The sequence below is a fragment of the Vipera ursinii genome, assembly GCF_947247035.1.
Source record: "Vipera ursinii genome assembly, chromosome: 7".
NCBI lineage: Eukaryota > Metazoa > Chordata > Lepidosauria > Squamata > Viperidae > Vipera > Vipera ursinii.
This window is the reverse complement of record NC_139521.1, coordinates 71,453,333-71,472,627: the sequence shown is the minus strand read 5'-3', so window position 1 is coordinate 71,472,627 and position 19,295 is coordinate 71,453,333. Positions and strand designations below refer to the sequence as shown.

The following is a 19,295-nucleotide window of genomic DNA, read 5'->3' as shown; positions in this document are numbered from 1 at the left end:
TTCCTGTATGGAACAAAATGGGGCTGTTTGATCCAGGTAGAACTAGCTGGGGAAAGAATCGTCCTCATCATCACCATCTAAAGGAATTCTACTAAAACTTTCACTCTAAATGTTATTGAAATCTGTTTCCAAATCAAAAGTGAAAGTATTCTGTGTATACTGGATAAAAAGAATCCAATCAAATGAGGTCCAAGTCCTGGTCTGTTATGTCTAGGCCAGAGGTAGGCAACCTTGGCTCTTTTATGACTTGTGGATTTCAAGTCCCAGAATTCCTCAGCCAGCATGGCTAAGCATGGAAACCTCTCCCTTTCCCCTCACCGTGGCTAGCTCAGGAATTCTGGGAGTTGAAGTCCACAAGTCATAAAAGAGCCAAGGTTGCCTACTCTAGGCAAAAACACCCACACAACCTCTTTTATACAAAAACTTCATCAATCTTTTGGTAACCTGAGTTAAGGATCTGGATGGACCTGGGTTCATTTTATGGCCACTTGACTTGCTTGCAGTACAAACAGTTAACAAATCCATCTGAGGTAACTGCAGGACACCTTGGCCGAGGGAGGATCAGATGTGCACAATGTACAGATACATACAAATCTCAGCTATTAAACATTATAAGTACGAGAAGGGAAAAAAAGCACTCATGTCAAACATAGCTATTTATTTTTCTTCTTATAAACAGCATCCATTTTCCTTACTGAAAAAAGCCTAGAATTTATATAGTTTTTCATCCCATCACTTACAACAATATGTATACATTATTTACATCTTTTCCAATATATGCGTTGCAGAATTTCAGACATCCAACTTTTTTTTTACTATTTTTTCATTAAAAAGCCGTTTTTTCAGGTAGAACAAGGACTGATTAAGTGACTACAAACTGAAGTAAGATTGGCACAGTTTGCTTACAGTACATATTATGTTGCATTTTTATATTTTAAATGATTTTTTTGTGTGTGTGTGTCCAGCATCTGCTATTATCTTTTTCTCTCTGATAAGCAGCCACCTTTCCCCCCACCCTTTAATAGAGAGGGTGTCACCGAGGCAGGTCAAATTTCTATCCCTAATGCAGCATAAATTCTAGCACACAGGATCCGCTTAATTTCATCAGCAGAATCAAATGGCAAGGCTTTTTCCAAAGCTGCAGTATTTTGCCCACGTAATTACGTTTCCTTGCCGGAAACATGGAATGTTAACCAAAATCTCCTTGTGTCTCCTGAGATGTGCTTAAATTTTGAGTTGCCCAGAGATGCAAGTTCAGAAAAGCTTCAGGTTGATTCTGCTGGTTGTAAATACTCTCCAACAGGCAGGAACCAATTGCCACTACAGATCCTTTTCAAAGGCTATACTAAGGAATGACCATTTTTCCTGGGATTTTCTCTACTCTTTACCAAGAGAGTACAGAAAAAAAAATTGCTCCGATATTTTTCTAATGTGCTGCACGAAGAAGGACCTGGGTAGATCTATCTAGGTCAGGGGTCTTCAAACTTGGCCCTTTTATGACTTGTGGACTTCAATTCCCAGAATTCCTCAGCCAGCTTGTCTGGCTGAGGAATTCTGGGAGTTGAAGTCCACAAGTCATAAAAGGGCCAAGTTTGAAGACCCCTGATCTAGGTACTGGAAGGAACCCAGTTTTTTCACAAATCTGTTTTCCCCCTTCACTACATATTCAAAAGCATTGATTCTCGTGACAATACTTAGCAACGACATCAGTGAGTAAATTCAAAAATGGAACCAAATGACATTTCAAAAGATTTTGTGTTCCAAATAACCTAGTAATAAGTGTACAAAAATAATGAGTACAGTTTAGTGGCTATAAAAAAATTGATTTTCCCTAAAAATACATTAATCTATGAAAGAACTATTGAAAGGACAGTGCTCTTGGGAAAGAAAATCAGCAAATAAAGCATCTTAAAACTGGAGATAATTCTGCTACCGCAGGAGAGAATCATGCTTTAAAAGGGAAGCACATGTGTACAATGGACATAAATGGAAATATACCTCTAAAGGGGCTAATGGTTCTAGAAATGCAGTTTAGGAAAACCCAAATAGTTCTTGCCTATTCAGAAATGAAATTTATCCCTCCCTTCCCTGCATAAAATGCATTAAGTAACATGAGAGCATTGCAGTTGAAAAACTGACAGGTCCAACTTCATATTACAATTTTAAAAATGGACATTCTGGCATTTCACCTACACTTTAGTATTTGGGGAGAAAAATACATGTCTTAAATTATTTTCCAAACAAATCAACACACACATTTCCACCCCCCACCCCACCCCGCTTCAGAAAAATAATTTTTATATGGAAATCTAAGAAAAGGCTTTCGGTCATGGGAATTAAAAAATAAATAAATAAGACCAGCATATAGCAGCATTTTTTTGCCTCTGGGATAAGTTTGAGAGAGTGGTGTCAATTCTAAATTCTTAATGGAGCCTCTAGTTCTATAAGATTACCAGTGAATATTCAAAATTCTCTCTTGCATAGTAAGCTGTTAAAGAAATGTTGGCAAGCAGCTGAAAAGGGGGAACTTCCCTCTGGAAAGTTATTTCTTTAAAAGCCCACATAACTACTGCTGGACAAAGAGTAGGATACTTTTATACTTGCACAATTAGCATGAATCCCTGACGTGGATGTGTGAAGTAGGGCCTGTAATTTCTAGGGCCAGGGTAATAAAAACTTTTCTCCCACCAATGTCAATTCTCTGAATTAAATCAATCACTGGCTCAAGAAAACACAACACAGCTTGGGTTTTAGGATGTTTACGACCATCCGACTTGGTCAGCCTCATCTAATTAAGGTAGGTTACCTGTGCTAATGGGTAACGAAGACAAAAGAGCAGACTGACAGGTGATACAGAGAATGGAGCCAGTTCGGACATTTTAAGGCTATTCCTTCTTCATGGAAGGAACACAAGTGTTCGTTAATGGCTGGTCATAAGGAAAAAAAAATAAGTGCCTGCCTAACACAGGCCCAACTTGGCCCTTTTATGACTTGTGGACTTCAACTCCCAGAATTCCTCAGTCAGCGTGCCTGGCTGAGGAATTCTGGGAGTTGAAGTCCACAAGTCATAAAAGGGCCAGGTTTGAAGACCTGCCCTGGCCTAACATTTGGTATCAGAAAAAGGCATACGATTTCTAACACGGTGTCCTTTTAAAATGAAAAGGCTAGATTCCAGGCTGTGACTTTTTTTTTAATAATACTACAGTGTTCAATTTTCAAAATCTCTATTCCACTGAAAGATCAAGGAAGCTTTTCTGTTTGCACTGTAACACACTTTTAAACAGTATTTTTCAAGATCACCAGAGCAATCCCACTAAAAGCGTCTAGTGCCGATCAAATAATCACTGTCTTATTATTGTCAATGCTTCAATCTTCAAGGCAATAAGAAGAGTTGAACCAACAGCCCTCTTTGTCAACCATCTCCAAGTGTTTATCATTCAAGAAGGAAATTGGCAATGAATGGAGTCCACGTTTGTCATCATTGTTTCCAATGAGTCCCTTAAATTTTAAGATTAAAATTATGGGAGATTATTATGGCCAAGCTATATTGATTCTAATTAAACCTTATTTTGAGGTCTTACACATTTCAAGATCCAGACAGGTTAAGAGGATACCTAGCATTTTTCTTCCTTTTATTTTTAACAGATATCTTTTAGGAGTGGTTAAAATTGCTAGATGGAGATTGGGGATATTTAAAATTCTAATAGCAGTCCTAACCTCTAAACTGCTTTCAGCATCCCAGCTTTGAACAATTTTTTCCCCATTAGCAATGTAAACTTTCAAGTTCAAGGTTCAGCAATCAGGACTGTGAATCTGACTTCTAAAATTAAATATTGATAAAACGTATTATGAACATCAGGATCAAATCTGGTTATGAAATATTGCCAAGATTTTGATTACGGTACTCGGTTTTTAGTAGATCCCTCGAAAGAACTATCATTATTAATGGCTACCAGGTTATAAGGGTCAAGAATACAGCTAGATAATGTAACCACAGTAAATTTGTATTTTTCCTCCTCATATGACTGTTTAATTATCTACTTCTCAGGCAAAAGACATCCTGTATGCCTTTTATCACTTCAGTTCTTAAAAGTATCTGAAAGGTATATATAATGTCAGATATATAATAAAAGAAACTCTTCTGTGTATTAGACTTTTAAGATATTCATGGGCGTTAAATATTATTAGTTTAATGGACACATAGTATATGCTCATGTAATTTTGGCTAATCCCAATGATAATGCGAAAAGTGGGCTTCAAGGTTAGGATCTAAGGATACATGGAGTAATTTGTGTGTGTCAGTCAAACCCTGGAAAATGTGGTGAAGCAGACAAAACGTGACATTCCAGAAAAGTAAAAAAATAAAAATAAAAAATGGGAATTTTTGGATTTAATGCTCAAACCACTGGTACGTTTCAGCTGCCCTGGCCTTTAGAACAATAGCGGATGATTATCAACAGGAATTATCCCAAATGCCAAATATTCTATGATAAAGGATATGAAGAGAGAGGAAAATCAGCAAAACAACACTGACAATTTTATCAAAATTGGTCTCCAATTATCTTAAATGCCCATCCGCTCAAAATTCCAAAATATCATTGCGCTTTTCTATCACGTTACAAGAGATAAATAGGTAAAGGTCAAGGTTCCCCCGCACACACGTGCTCGTTGTTTCTGACTCTAGGGGCCGGTGCTCATCTCCATTTCAAAGCCGAAGAGCCAGCGCTTGTCCGAAGACGTCTCCGTGGTCATGTGGCCAGCATGACTAGACGCCAAAGGCGCACGGAACGCTGTTACCTTCCCACCGTAGTGGTCCCTATTTTTCTACTTGCATTTTTACATGCTTTCGAACTGCTAGGTTGGCAGAAGCTGGGACGAGTAACAGGCGCTCACTCTGCTACGCGGCACTCGAGATTTGACCCGCCAAACTGCCGACCTTCTGATCGACAAGCTCAGCGTCCTAACCCACTGAGCCACCACGTCCCTCAAGAGATAAATGCTTTCCCTTATAACATTCTTGTTCAATTGAGATTACAAAGGGGCTCCGGATTTAGGAGGCATGAAATGGAAATGTAAACTGCTAAGCAGACTGAGACAATTTCTCTTATTAAAAGCTGAAACACTAGGATGCTTTGTCTCCATTTTTTAAAATAACCACGGTAGATTTATAAATATTTCCCTTTATGTTAATATTATTGTTCCTTGGAAATGGCTTCCCTCTTATTTTGACTAGATGCCACTGAAGGATTCTCGATTTAAAAGACAGGGAAGTTTTTAGTTCAATTTGATAAAGCACTGGCTGAAAAAAAAATAATCCTACTGGTAGATCAAAATGAGTTAAAAACTTGGCAGAATGTATATTGTCAAAAGTAATGCACCCAGTATCATTCTTGGCCCTTACAATATTGAAGATGTGTTAGATCAGGTGTCCTCAACTTTGGCAACTTCAAGACTTATGGACTTCAGCTCCCAGCTGGCTGAGGAATTCCGGGAGTTGAAGTCCACAAATCTTAGCCAAGGTTGGAGACACCTGTATTAGACGGGTAGCTCAGTATGTTATTAAAAAAAAAGAGCCACTCATTGACTTTTCTTCACCAACCTATGTTCACTTCTAAAGTCATTGCTTTCTCTTAAAGATTGGAGATCACTGACAGACGTTATGGCTTTTAGAAAAGGCTTGCACATATTAATCACATATAACAAGTATTAATAAATGTCCTGGGTAGCTATTTGTGTTTTGTGTTTCCAGCAGTGTTCTTTGTATGTGCTTTGTACCTCAGAAGAGAATCTACCAAGGCACTTAGAGAAGATTAAATCTCTTTTTAAGGACCTTCTGAGAAAGATGTACAGCTGGCAATCCTGCACTTTCCAACTAGCAGTGTCACATTTCCCAAAAAGCGTGTCTTTTTTCCTTTATTAACACACAACATCTGCTTAAAAATTAACAAGAACAATGAACAAGAACAGAAAACCATTTACTGTGTCTCTGTGTGTGTGTGTGTGTGTGTGTGTGTATGTGTGTGTGTATCTCACTAAGTGAAAGAGGTTTCACTAAGAAAAGCAAAGAGAATGGATCTAGGTTGCTTGAAGTAAAACAGAAGTTTCCTTTCCTTTCTAAAACGAACAAACATAAGGTTGCAAACCTCCACACACTTACTCAGGAGTTAAAAGTCCCCTGGAACTTAAATGCGTGGAGAATTTCAGCCCAAATCCCTAAAACCCCACATGCCTGCTTAAAGAAAACAGAAACAAGATTTCCATAATTCCATGTTCGCTTATCTGTCCTTGGAAGTGAGTTTTTCAATCAGTTCTTGCAGCGGAGCAAGCTCTCTTCTTTCTATAAGGTTAAATTCCTGTGGGAGGGAGAAATAAAATCAACATCTCAATCCGATGGGAAGACGACGTCAATCGCTGAAAGCAAAATCACTTTATGGGGAGATTAGGGAGGGAAAAAAAACAGGCCTTCTAGGAAGGAAGGAAGGAAGGAAGGAAGGAAGGAATTTTCTACCGAAAAATCCTGCCTCTCAGGAATGTACTTTTACCCATATCTTGTGGCATGCACAGATAGCCAGAAATTATCTCTTGTGGTTTCAGGAATTCCCTAGCTAAAATCCCACAATGCGTCCAAACCTCTGGTGCAGTTTCCACCCTGTTCTAACCAAAGCAGATAAAAATCAGTGAAGAGAAATAGATAATAATAATAATAATAATAATAATAATAATAATAATAATAATAATAATAATAATAATAATATTTCTATACCGCCCTATTCCCGAAGGACTCAGGGCGGTTTACAGGGCAAGGTTAAAAACAGTTAAAACAGTACAAAAATTAAGATAAAATTAAGATTAAAATAGGATTAAATAACAATAGCCCAAATATAAAATTTAAATTTAAAAATTTAAAACCCCTCAGTCCAGGCCAGATAAATCAAACATGTAACTTTCACTGCCCTGCCTACACTTCTGAGCTGAATGATGCGAAACAAGAACAAGCTGGTTTGCAGGCTACAGGTGGTCCTTGACTTAAAACTGTAAGGAAGCCTGTTCATTATGGTTGTAAGTTGCAATGGTCATAAAGCGGGTCACCAGTGTGCCTGACTCAACTTTTTCTCTTTTTTTGGCAGACTTAAGTGATGGCATTGTTGGCTTATGGTTATGTTTTTGCCCAGAGCTGTAAGTAAATGCCGGTTTGGGGCAAAAATGTAAATCACGGTCACAGGACAGTGGGACATTGCAAATGGCTGCAAATGGTGCCCCAAATATGATTTCGTGACCCCAGGGAGGGGACAGCCATCAGAACTTGGAATGAGTCGTCGTAACTTCAAATGGTTACGAGATGAGGACTACCTGTATTTCTCTAGATTTAGAGATCCCAGCTTGAGCAGAATAGCATGAACAGGGGTGCGCTACAGGGAATGTTGCACGGGTGCCAGAAGTGTGACCACAAGTATTGGTGAGGTGATCTAACAAAGTTTAATAACTCTGTGTTACTAAAAAAAAAAGAGTTCAGTGAAAGACTTAAATTTACAAATGAAAGAAAAACAGATATGCTGGGTGTCTATGAAAGGAAAAGGGAAGGATGTATTAACTTTGAATGGGATGGTCTGATCTTAGGGCAGGGGTAGGCAACCTCGGCTCTTTTATGACTCATGGACTTCAACTCCCAGAATTCCTCAGCCAGCATGGCTCAGCTTGGAAACCTCTCCCTTTCCCCTCAGCATGGCTGGCTCAGGAATTCTGGGAGTTGAAGTCCATGAGTCATAAAAGAGCCAAGGTTGCCTACCCCTGTCTTAGGCAAAGGAGTTTATGTACAGAAAAGTCAAGGTATAATTTTTAATTACAAATGAAAAGAGCTAAAATACATGTTGTAAAATATAAATTGAGGTCTGTTGTCATTGTACGTGAAGGAGTAGGAGTCCACAGGTTGTGATAGTTGCCATTTTACACTGCAGCGAATGGTAATTATAGAACAACTATTGATGAATTTTGAGAAGAAAATGCATCATGTTCTGAATAAATGCAGTTTTAATATTTCAGAGATCTGCAGGGGAACGGTGGCGATAAATCAAGCAGCGGAATTAAAACGCCTGCTATAAATATCAGTACCCAAGGAAAAAAAATGATAGAAAGGATGTAGTATATGCTGCCAAAAATGTTTTAAAAAGGTATTATATATTATAGAATGTTCCTGATGAAGGAATAAATTATAATTTTAATAATTAAACTGAGTTTTCTAAGTAATGATTTAAATCTAATCCATCTTGCCACTAAAAGCAGAAATCTGCAATTGTAAATTATCAATACCGACGCTGCATCCTTGTATTATATTTTAGTTTACGGTATGTGGAGCACCTGGTATTTAGGTACATTCTCGGTTTGATGTCATACTAACAAAGCATTTTGTATTTACAAGACAGATGTTTCCGTATGTCAAATCCTAAACATTTCGACTTCTGCTATGGAACTGCAAATCCATTCTCCTCCCATGGTTGACGAAATATGACTGAAATTACAGCAGCATTATTACTTCCTGCTTTCATTACCTTTATGCATGTACATATTTTAGGTCTGCGTTTTTAGTAGTGCCAAAGAATTTAAATAAAGTGATTTAAATAAATAATTTAAATAAAGTAAATAAATAAAGTGTGGCACCGCAGAAAAGTCAAGATTATAGTCAATAGTTTTTCAGCTATTGAGAATTCCAAGATATTTTCCCCTTAAGATGGCAGAAAGCTGCACAAATCATTTTGTACGTACAAAATTAAATCACAGTCATTGCTGTGTTTGTTTACCTGAACAAAAAAGATAAAGTGCTTGAAGGATGTGTTGAGATGTGCCTCTTCTTGAAGCTGGATAACTGGATCAAAGTGCTGGTGATATATGTGAGCGTAAACTCTGAAGAGACGCTTTAAGATGGTCTTAGCTACGGACATGAAATTCTTTGGGAAAGGTACACCTGGAAATCAAGCAAAATGTAAATAATTCCCATTCTACTAAAGCAGGGATCTTCAAACTTGGCCCTTTTATGACTTGTGGACTTCAACTCCCAGAATTCCTCAGCCAGGCACGCTGGCTGAGGAATTCTGGGAGTTGAAGTCCACAAGTCATAAAAGGGACCGAGTTTGAAGACCCCTGTACTAAAGAGTTATTCAACGTTACCAGAATGTGAGGACCAGGTTCATTGGAAAAGCACTATCTAAAGACAGGTTTGTCCCAGCAAAAATATTTAAACCAGGGGTCTTCAAACTTGGCCCTTTGATGACTTGTGGACTTCAACTCCCAGAATTCCTCAGCCAGCCTAGCTGAGGAATTCTGGGAGTTGAAGTCCACAAGTCATCAAAGGGCCAAGTTTGAAGACCCCTGGTTTAAACTATCCAGTGAATTTATTTAAGTGTCTGACCAGAATGAAATGGACAAGTCTTCTCCAGCCTAGTACCCTGAGATAACAACTCTGAATTCTCCAATCAGCATAGATCCCTGGAAACCTTCCGTACCTTCAGAAATAACATAAATGAGCACCCCGTTTTTAAGTTAGTATAGTCCCAAAGCCCCCGCTTCAGAGTTACCTATTTTGGATGGAAATAGCGTCTCGTCATCCAGCTGATCCTGAACCCAGGTCATAAGGTAATCGATGTACTTTGGTGCCGAGCACTTGATTGGCTTCTTTATGTTTGTCCCATCTGCCCAATGATATTCATATCTGGAATGGAAAGAGAGTGAAATAGGTTCCTTTCAATAGGTAAATGTCGACTCAACCATCCAGGCCATAAGCAGGTAAAAAGCATGGCTTGGATGATTGACTAATAATAATAATAATAATAATAATAATAATAATAATAATAATAATAATAATAATAATAATAACAACAACAACAACAACAACAACAACAAGAACAACTATTCAAACTACAAAAAAACTGCTGCAGGCTGTGAAAACAGATCATTATAAAAATAACAGAAACAAAGGCAGAATATAAGGAAAAACGGCTGGATGACAGATTAAATAGATCAAATAATAATAATGATGATGATGATGATGTTGGAAGGGACCTTGGAGGTCATCTAGTCCAACCCCCTGCTCAGGCGGGAAACCCTATACCGGGGGTGTCAAACTCGCAACATCACGTGATGGGTCACGACATGAGATTCAAGGTGCTGGTGATGACCTATAAAGCCCTAAATTTATTTATTTATTTATTTTATTTCTTTAGATTTATATACCGCCCTTTCCCGAAGGACCCAGGGCGGTTTACAGGGCATTTAAAAGAGAGTCAATACAAACGTTAAAACAAATTAAAAAAGATTAAATAAAACCCTGAGAACAATAAAAAAAACCCAATTAAAATTAAAATTAAAAAATTCTCAGCCTGGGCCAGAGAGCTCGAAGAGCCAGGTCTTCAGGTCCCCGGAGGTTGGCTTGGGTCCGGGATATTTGAGGGAACACCTGCTGCCAGCATCAAGTTCCCTTCGTCCAGTGCGCTCACAGAGGGAGGGTCTTCTCAGGGTGCCGCCGGTAAAAGATTGCCGGCGGGTAACACCCAGGGATAGGGCCTTCTCAGTGGGTGCGCCTGCCCTTTGGAACCAGCTGCCCGTGGAGCTCAGGACTGCCCCTGACCTTCGTTCATTCCGCCGGGACCTGAAGACTTGGCTCTTTGAGCTCTGTGACCCAGGCTGAGAATTTTAACTGGGGTTTTATTTTCAGGGATAATTTAATCTTTTATTTGTCTTTTAACTTTGTATTTTGTATTGGTGTGATTTTAAAATGCCCTGTAAACCGCCCTGAGTCCTTCGGGAAAGGGCGGTATATAAATCTAATAAAATAAATAAATAAATAAATAAATAAATAAATAAATAAATAAATAAATAAATAAATATCACGACTTTTTTTCCATTGCTGGCAAAGGGACAGGGACGGCAGTTTGACACCCCTGCCCTATACCATTCCAGACAAATGCCTGTCCAGTCTCTTCTTCAAAACGTCCAGTGTTGGGGCATTCACCGCTCCTGGAGGCAGGTTGTTCCACTGGTTAGTTGTTCTAACCGTCAGGAAGTTTCTCCTTAGTTCTAGGTTGCTTCTCTCCTTGACTAGTTTCCATCCAATGCTTCTTGTCCTGCTTTCAGGCGCTTTGGAGAATAGCTTGACTCCCTCTTCTTTGTGGCAGCCCCTGAGATACTGGAACACTGCTATCATGTCCCCCCCTCGTCCTTTTTCTTCATTAAACTAGACATACCCAATTCCAGCAACCGTTCCTCATGTTTTAGCCTCCAGTCCCCTCATTATCTTTGTTGCTCTTCTCTGTACTCTTTCTAGAGTCTCAACTCTAGATATTGCACTTCATTTTGGGGAGAAACCCCTACAAGAATTAGTTTGTTCCAACAACTCTCTGACTATGCCTAAACAAAAATTTCCATTTTGACTGAAGAAGTTACTTGGATGATTAACGAAACATCTCAATTTAATCTACTTTGGTCCAGTTTCCGTGATTTAACCTTTTTACATAAGTTTCCTTTTGAATAACCATAGTCATCCATTTACATTGTCGTGCTTTTAAAAGGGGCTGGGATACGAGTATTCGATTTCGGGTTTGATTTCTTCCTTTTCAAATAAGTTGTTCTCTTGAAGAGATGGATGGCTGGGTGCTGTTCTGGCACAAAGAGTCTTGTTCCACCCCACCCACTCCCAGCAAATGTCAGGAGAGACAAAGACTACACAATATACTATACAAATATAGAACACCCTTGTCTCACATGCACACCACTTTTGAAGCCAAACAAATTTCAGATTTCTCAGCCTTTAGTAGCAATGAAGGGCAGAAAATGTTTTCTAGATTAGAATATATTTTATATTATTATATGATAAAATGGTAAAAGGCTGATATCTGGTTTCGCCTGCTGTGTTTCCCCGAAAGTAAAGCCTACCCCGAAAATAAACCTTAGTTTTGGGGTGAGGCACACACCTAAAAATCAAGCTAGGGCGTAGGTAGGGGTGTGGATCTGTCCTATGTGCCCCACACCCACTTACCTTGCAGCCAGGCCTCTCCTCGCTGGCCCACTTCTTCTGCAGCGTCTTCTGCAGTCAGGCTTACATTTCTCAGCCACAGGCCTTTCTGGAAGGCCTCTGCAGCCAAGAACCAAGCTATGGATTGAATCCATAGCTTGGTTCTTGGCTGTTGGGGCCTTGAATCCATAGCTCGGTTTTGGAAGGACTCTGAAGCCAAGAACCAAGCTATGGATTGAATCCATAAATCAGTTCTGGAAGACCTCGGTCCTCGAATGCAGAGGTCTTCCAGAACCGAGCTATGGATTCAATCCATAGCTTGGTTCTCAGCTGCAGAGGTCTTCCAGAACCAAGCTCTGGATTCAATCCATAGCTCGGTTCTGGAAGACCTCAGCGGCCGAGGACTGAGCTATGGATTGAATCCATACCTCGGTCCTCAGCTGCAGAGGTCTTCCAGAACCGAGTTATGGATTCAATCCATAGCTCAGTACGTGGCTGCTTAGGCCTTCTGGAAAGGCCTGACTGCAAAATACAGGCCCGAATGAAGCTGCTTCTTTGGCCTCAGAAGAAGTGGACCGGCTGGGCGGGGCTGTCTATGCCCGAGGTTAAGACATCTCCCCGAAAATAAAACCTGGTGCCTCTTTTGGAGGCAAAAAAAAAAAAAAGACCCGGTCTTATTTTCGGGAAAACATGGGTACTTTGACTGACACAAGTTAAGTATGGATGAAGTTCATACTTTGGCCCTGCAGACATCACTGGACAGCTCTCTTCTGTGCAGAAGTCTGTAATTGTCCCATAAAGCATGTTGATCTGGTTAAAGAAGTCCACAGCTATCAAAGAAAAAAAAAGAACATTCCATTTAGCAACCAACTACTGGGGGGAAATCCCCCCTGCCCCCCCAAACTAGACAATATCCTGTGTCTTTTTCAGCAAAACTGATCACCATAGAATCCACAGGAAATGGTCATCTGAAATACACCCAATGTTTTTAAAAAGTTCAAGAACCAGGATATAATTCCTCACGAGATTGCGAGTACAAGAATTAGAATTGCTTAAAATAAAGCAGACATTGCAGCTCTATCCCAAAGTGTATTTTTGCTGGCATATAATTCGGGTTGCGGTTGCGTCTCTTCAAGAAGCTAGCAAACCAAGGATAAATTAATGAAGCCGGTTGGAATGAATGTTTTACTTGGACATTAAAGACCCAGGTTTCTGACTGAATTCACATTGGCAGGCATAGGCCGAGCAAATCCTTTCTAAAATTGCCAGAGACCCTTCGTGTTTTCAACTACCCCTCTATCAATCAAGCAGAAAGCTATTGATATTAAATAGCGTGCCTTGTCCTCGTTTTGCTCTTGCAAATTTTCCATTTGTTTTTCGGAAGAACCGGTACAAAACCATTTCAAAATGCAGCCTTGAATCAATTAATGCATTAACTGAGTATCTATCTATCTATCTTCCATTATAAGTCTATCACTATCTATCCATTATGTCTGTCTCTGTCTGTCTGTCTGTCTACCTACCTACCTATCTCTATATCTTTATCTATCTGTATCTCTCTCTCTCTCTCTCTCTCCTATCTAATCATCATCTCTCTCTACACACACACACACACACACACACACACACACACACACACCAATTCCATTTTGAAAGTACAGAAGCTAGGGAAAAATAAGAACGACAGGGATAATATTTTATCCTGCAATAACGAAGTTTGTTCTTTTCATTCGATGGTCCCTGCAAGTTTGGCTGTTTTTTGTAAGCGACAAGCGAGGGACAAGCACCTGGCTTGTAACAAAGAAAAAGGCTTATAAATTGAGAAGTGATAACCCTTACTATTATTTCTTTCCCAAAACAAAAGTGATGGCCAATGTGCGGTCGAACAGTCTTTTGCATTTCCCTTTCATCAACCCGATGATGACGGAATAGGAAAAGTGGTAAGCCTGAACAGACCTGTTCCGGTTTATTGGAACAAAACTCAAAGCGACGTCAAGGTTTTCGCTCATGGAAAAGGACCATTCGGCTTTGTAGACAGATCCCTTAAAACAGCCAGTTATGAGGACGGTCTACTCAACTGAATGGGTAGCTCAAGTGAAAGTAAGAATGGTAAAACTGCCAAATGTCTTTTGTGAGACTAGTAAACCATGGTGGAAACAAGTAAATGGAGACCACATGTCCACAAAGGAACATGACTAATCCTTGCTTTAAAAGCATGAGTAGGAAGTGGGGGGGGGGGGGGAAGGAGGGGAATTCACCAACTGGGAAATCAAATTTATGTTATATGGGCCTTTTTTAGTTTTATTTAAACGAATTGACTAGCGCCGATTTCTTTTCTTTCTTTCTTTCTTTTTAAACTCTAGAATCAGTACATCGTTAATATGAGTTCTGTTTATTGTATTTTCCTTTTGGTATATTTCAGCTAAAAATAACCCAGTCAGGAACCATGGTAACGTTGGTCCAGACAGAACATCTGGCTGGCATTGCTGCCAAAACCAAGGAACAGATTGAATCCAGACAACCGTTTCTTAAGCCAGCTTCATTTCCAGCAGAATTCAGCAAGGGGGAGAAGCTTAATCTTTGCTGCACAAATGTGCCTGGTCAAATCGTCCTGCCATAAATTCAAAGCGGAACAAAATTTCCGTTCTTTAAGGCCACCTGAATAGCTCTTTAGCTTCCCGTTTACTTTTAACCGTATTCTAAACCAACTTTCTGCTTTTGGCTGTAGTGCTTTTACTCCGTTACAGTTTGCTAGGTCAGGGGTCCCCAACCCCCCAGTCCGTGGACGGGCACCGGGCCACAGCATGCCAGCAACCGGTCCACACAAACAAGCAAAGCCCCATCCGTGGGATGCAGGCAGCACACAAAACCACACACACACTGCAGTCCGTGGAAAAACCTTTCTCCACGGAACCGGTCCCTGGTGCCCAAAAGGTTGGGGGCCTCTGTGCTAGCTTGTTCCGTCATCCAGATTCATGATGATGAGTGGCTTACAAACATTGTAAAATAAATAAAAAGGGAGGGTTCATTTATACTGGGGGGAGGAGAATACTTCATTTGGCAGTTTAGTTAGTGGGAGAAGAATCATTTTGGGATTACAGGCCTGTGGTCCTCGATTTACAACAGCCCAGTTAGCGACTATTGCAACGGCACCAAAGTGACTTATGATCATTTTTCACACTTACGGCCATATCAGCATCTGCACGGTTGCGTGCTCAAACTTTAGACACTTGGCAACTGACTCATATTTATGACGGTCGCAGAGTCCTGGGGTCACGTGGTCACCTTTTGCAACCTTCTGACAAGCAAAGTCAGCGAGGGACCCAGATTCACTTAACAACTGTGTCGCTAAATTACTGCAGTGATTCACTTAACAACCGTGGCAAAATTCACTTAGAAACGTCTCACTTAACAAAAGAAATGTTGGGATCAGTTGTGATACTAATTTAGCAACTGCAGTGATTCACTTAACAACTGTGGCAAGAAAGGTTATAAAATGGGGCAAAACTCTCTTAACAAACGTTTCACTTAGCAACAGAAATGTTGCACTTCAATGTGGTCGTAAGTCAAGGAGTACCTGTAGAAATTTAATCTGCAGCGGAATGAATTGCTGTGCAAGCATTGTGAGTTACTAACATGGGAGCTCAACACGGCCACTATAAATATTCTGAGCTCAAGCTCACATTTTCCCAGAATTTCAGTGTCAGAACCAAAGTCATTTCAAATCGCAATATTTATAACGTTTCTGCCATAGAAAACAAGCTTGAAATGAGCAGACCATCCTTAAAATTTGACTGTTTTAAGTGATCTGTGCACAAAGCCAAATGGACATATTCCATGAGTGAAAAGCTCTAAGTCACTTTGAGTTTTGTCCCAACAAAACACAACCAACTCAATCACTGCGCTGGAAGGAATGGAGTGAGGCAGTTTTGTTCTGACTTTAAAACAAAATAAATTTTCGGTTTCATGCACAACCTGTTATTCAAAATGACAGAGAAGACAATTAACACGTGGACCGAAGGTTTCTTAGTGTGACAAAACATCTAGGTTATGTTTCTGTGGGGTGGAAAAAAACAACTCCTTTCTATGCAAACATCCTATGACTTGGGAAAATGTCCTTATTGTCACCTCATTGTTACTGCTGCCTTACATGAGAGGAAAATGATAATAATGATCTATCAATATTTTCAACTCATTCATTTATATTATACTATATCCTGTACAATAGCCAGATTGTTGGGGGCAATAAGCTGACTTTGTAATAATGCCGCTTGGGGGGGGGGGGGCGAAAGCCCTAGTAAGCAGGTATATACATAGAATGAAGGCTATTGCTAAGCACATTTGATTTGTGCTTAGATTGTAAGCCGCCATGAGTCTTTGGAGAAGGGCGGGATATAAATAGGATTAAATAAAATAAAAATAAAAAATTAAGGATCTGCAGCTCCCAAACTGCAAATGTTGGGATGAGCAGATACAGCTGAAAGAATGTTTAAAATGGAAGTGGTTATTCCCAATGTGTACTTCTGTCCTTTATTCAAATTTTTAAGTTCTTTAGATGCCTAGTTGACCAATTCCAGGAGAAATGGATTCCATTAAAGGCAAAAAAAAGTGCTTTCTTCATGCATCAGTGCTGAAAACATATACAGAACAAAGGGAGACTCCTTACTGTTCACGGCAACCCATTCATTTAGATCTTCGCCTTCCGGCAGCATAACAGCCATCCGTAAGTTGCCACTTCCAAGAGTTGCCTCCGCATGTTTCAGCAGCTCATATTGGTGGGAGCCTTCCGGAATGTTCTTCTTTGGTTTAAAAGTTTTAGAAGAGCGGCTACCACTGCAAAAGGAAAAGGAGATTTTGGCCTCAGAGAATGCTGGGCACTAGAAGCAGAGAAATAATTTTTACAAGGATCTTCGTTCTAGTCCAGAGGTCTTCAGACTTGGCCCTTGAGGACTTCAACTCCCAGAATTCCTCAGCCAGCGTGCCTAGCTGAGGGATTCTGGGAGTTGAAGTCCACAAGTCATAAAAGGGCTACGTTTGAAGACCCCTGGTCTAGTCTCACACGTTCTTGGTTAAAAAACATTCCTTCCCTGCCCCCCCCCCCCCCCGTTCCCCACACATTATAAAGAGTTACATATGGATAAATAAGATTAAGATCCCTCCCCGGAGGTCAGCATTGTTGCATCCAACCTAGATGCCGCCCGCAAACCCTCCCCCAATTAAATAATAATTTAAAAAACCTGATTAAAACAATTATCCGTGAAACTGTCAAATCCCCTCAAGATTTCAATGTTCTGAGATGGCAATATTTTGTTGCCTGGAAACACATGGCCTTCAATTGCAACCACAACCGACCCCAACATGTTCATTGCTAAGCAGGTTGATAAGTGAGTACGGCCCCATTTTACCGCCTTTTCGTCACAGTTGTTAAGCAAATCTCTGCAACTGTTAGGTGAATGGTGTGGTCACTAAGCACATCTGGCTTCTCCTATTGACCTTGATTGCTGGTAGCCAAAATTTTGATCACCTGACCGTGGGGATGCTGCAATGGTCGTAGGTGTGAAAACTGGACACTTTTTCCCCAGTATTGTAATTTTGAATGGTCATTATACAAACAACTGTAAGTTGAGGACTACCAGACCTATGCTTTAAAAAACAACAACAACACCTTAAAAAGGTAAAGGTAAAGGTTCCCCCGCACATGCATGCTAGTCGTTTCCAACTCTAGGGGCCAGTGCTCATCTCCGTTTCAAAGCCGAAGAGCCAGCGCTTGTCCGAGAATGTCTCCGTGGTCATGTGGCCGGCATGACTAGACGCCAAAGGCGCACGGAACGCTGTTACCTTCCCACCGGACTGGTCCCCATTTTTCGACTTGCATTTTTACGTGCTTTCGAACTGCTAGGTTGGCAGAAGCTGGGACGAGTAACAGGCGCTCACTCGGCACTCGGGATTCGACCTGCCAAACTGCCGACCCTCTGATCGACAGGCTCAGCGTCCTAACCCACTGAGCCACCATGTCCCTAACAACACCTTACTGTAGATCAAAACAGCATTATTAGAAGAGGAAAGCTTCTTATCACCCTAAAAATGGGTACCTCCTTCTCAAATTATGCTTCTAGAACAAAAATGAAGCAGACACAACAAGAAGATTGATAAGAGTGACTGGAGACAGTTGAGAAGAGAAAAGGAACTGGGCACGTGTTGAAACCCTGGAAAGACTGCAGAGAAGAGGATCAAAGGTGATTAGGGGACTGAAGACTAAAATATATGACGAACGGTTGCAGGAATCGGGCATGTCTAGTTTAATGAAGAGAAGGACCAGGGGTGACATGATAGCAGTCTTCCAATATTTGAGGGGCTGCCCCAAAGAAGAAGGGGGGGGACAACCTATTCTCCAAAGCACAAGAAGGCACGACAAGAAGCAACGGATGGAAACTAATCAAGGAGAGAAGCAACCCGGAATTAAGGAGAAATTTCCTAACAGGGAGAACAATTAAGCAGTGGAAAGGCTTCCCTTCAGAAGTTGTGGGTGCTCCAGAAGAGACTGGACAGCCATTTTTGTCTGGAATGGTATAGGGTCTCCTGCTTGAACGGGGGGGGGGGGGGGTTGGACTAGATGACCTCCGAGGTCCCTTCCAACTCTGTTATTGTTAGTGTTTAATTTTGAGAAAAGATATTAGAGTGGAGGAGCACAGTAGCACTAGTTAAAGATATATTTCATTTCCTTACCTTTCCTGCTGCTAGGAAAGTCTCTAGAGTGATTTACAGAACATTTTTTACCACAGCCTTAAGTATGACACAATAAAATCAATAAGGCTTCAGAACCAATTAAAAAAAAGGTAAGGGTTTATTTAAAAGGGAGGTGTGTGGGGGGGGGAAACAGCACTGTAATAGGCATTCTGAGATACAATCTTATTCTGAACAAGGGCTTAGCCCATATAAACGCTGGGTTAACAGGCTTGTCCAAATCATTTCTAAAAGAAAACAACTATAGTCTGGTTTAACTTCCTATGATTCTAGATAGGAAATGTATAATTAGGTTCTCTCCCCAACGTATGGAGACTATGTTTCTAGACCTTTGCTTTTCTTTTGAAAGCAAGTCAGAAACACTCTAATGGCAGAAAGTGAAGAGGAACTGAAGAGTCTCTTGTTGCGGGTGAAGAAGGAGAGTGCAAAAGTTGGGTTGAAACTCAACATTAAGAAAACCAAGATCATGGCATCCGGCCCTCTCAATTCCTGGCAAATAGATGGGGAAGAAATGGAGGCAGTGACAGATTTTATTTTCCTGGGCTCCAAG

At 40.5% G+C, this 19,295-nt stretch overlaps 1 protein-coding gene across 1 annotated transcript in view; it reads right to left on the bottom strand.

Moving 5' to 3' along the window:
- Window positions 1-638: 638 nt before the first annotated feature.
- Window positions 639-19,295, bottom strand: part of MOB1B (MOB kinase activator 1B) — a 42,208-nt gene continuing 23,551 nt past the window's right edge. Inside the window, exons 2-6 of the mRNA XM_083366977.1 lie at window positions 16,668-16,834; window positions 12,738-12,831; window positions 9,570-9,703; window positions 8,796-8,959; window positions 639-6,353 (exon numbers count right to left, since the gene is read on the bottom strand). Coding sequence (XP_083223103.1) covers window positions 6,276-6,353; window positions 8,796-8,959; window positions 9,570-9,703; window positions 12,738-12,831; window positions 16,668-16,834 — 637 coding nt within the window. The 3' untranslated portion in view covers window positions 639-6,275. The remainder of the gene's footprint in view (window positions 6,354-8,795; window positions 8,960-9,569; window positions 9,704-12,737; window positions 12,832-16,667; window positions 16,835-19,295) is intronic.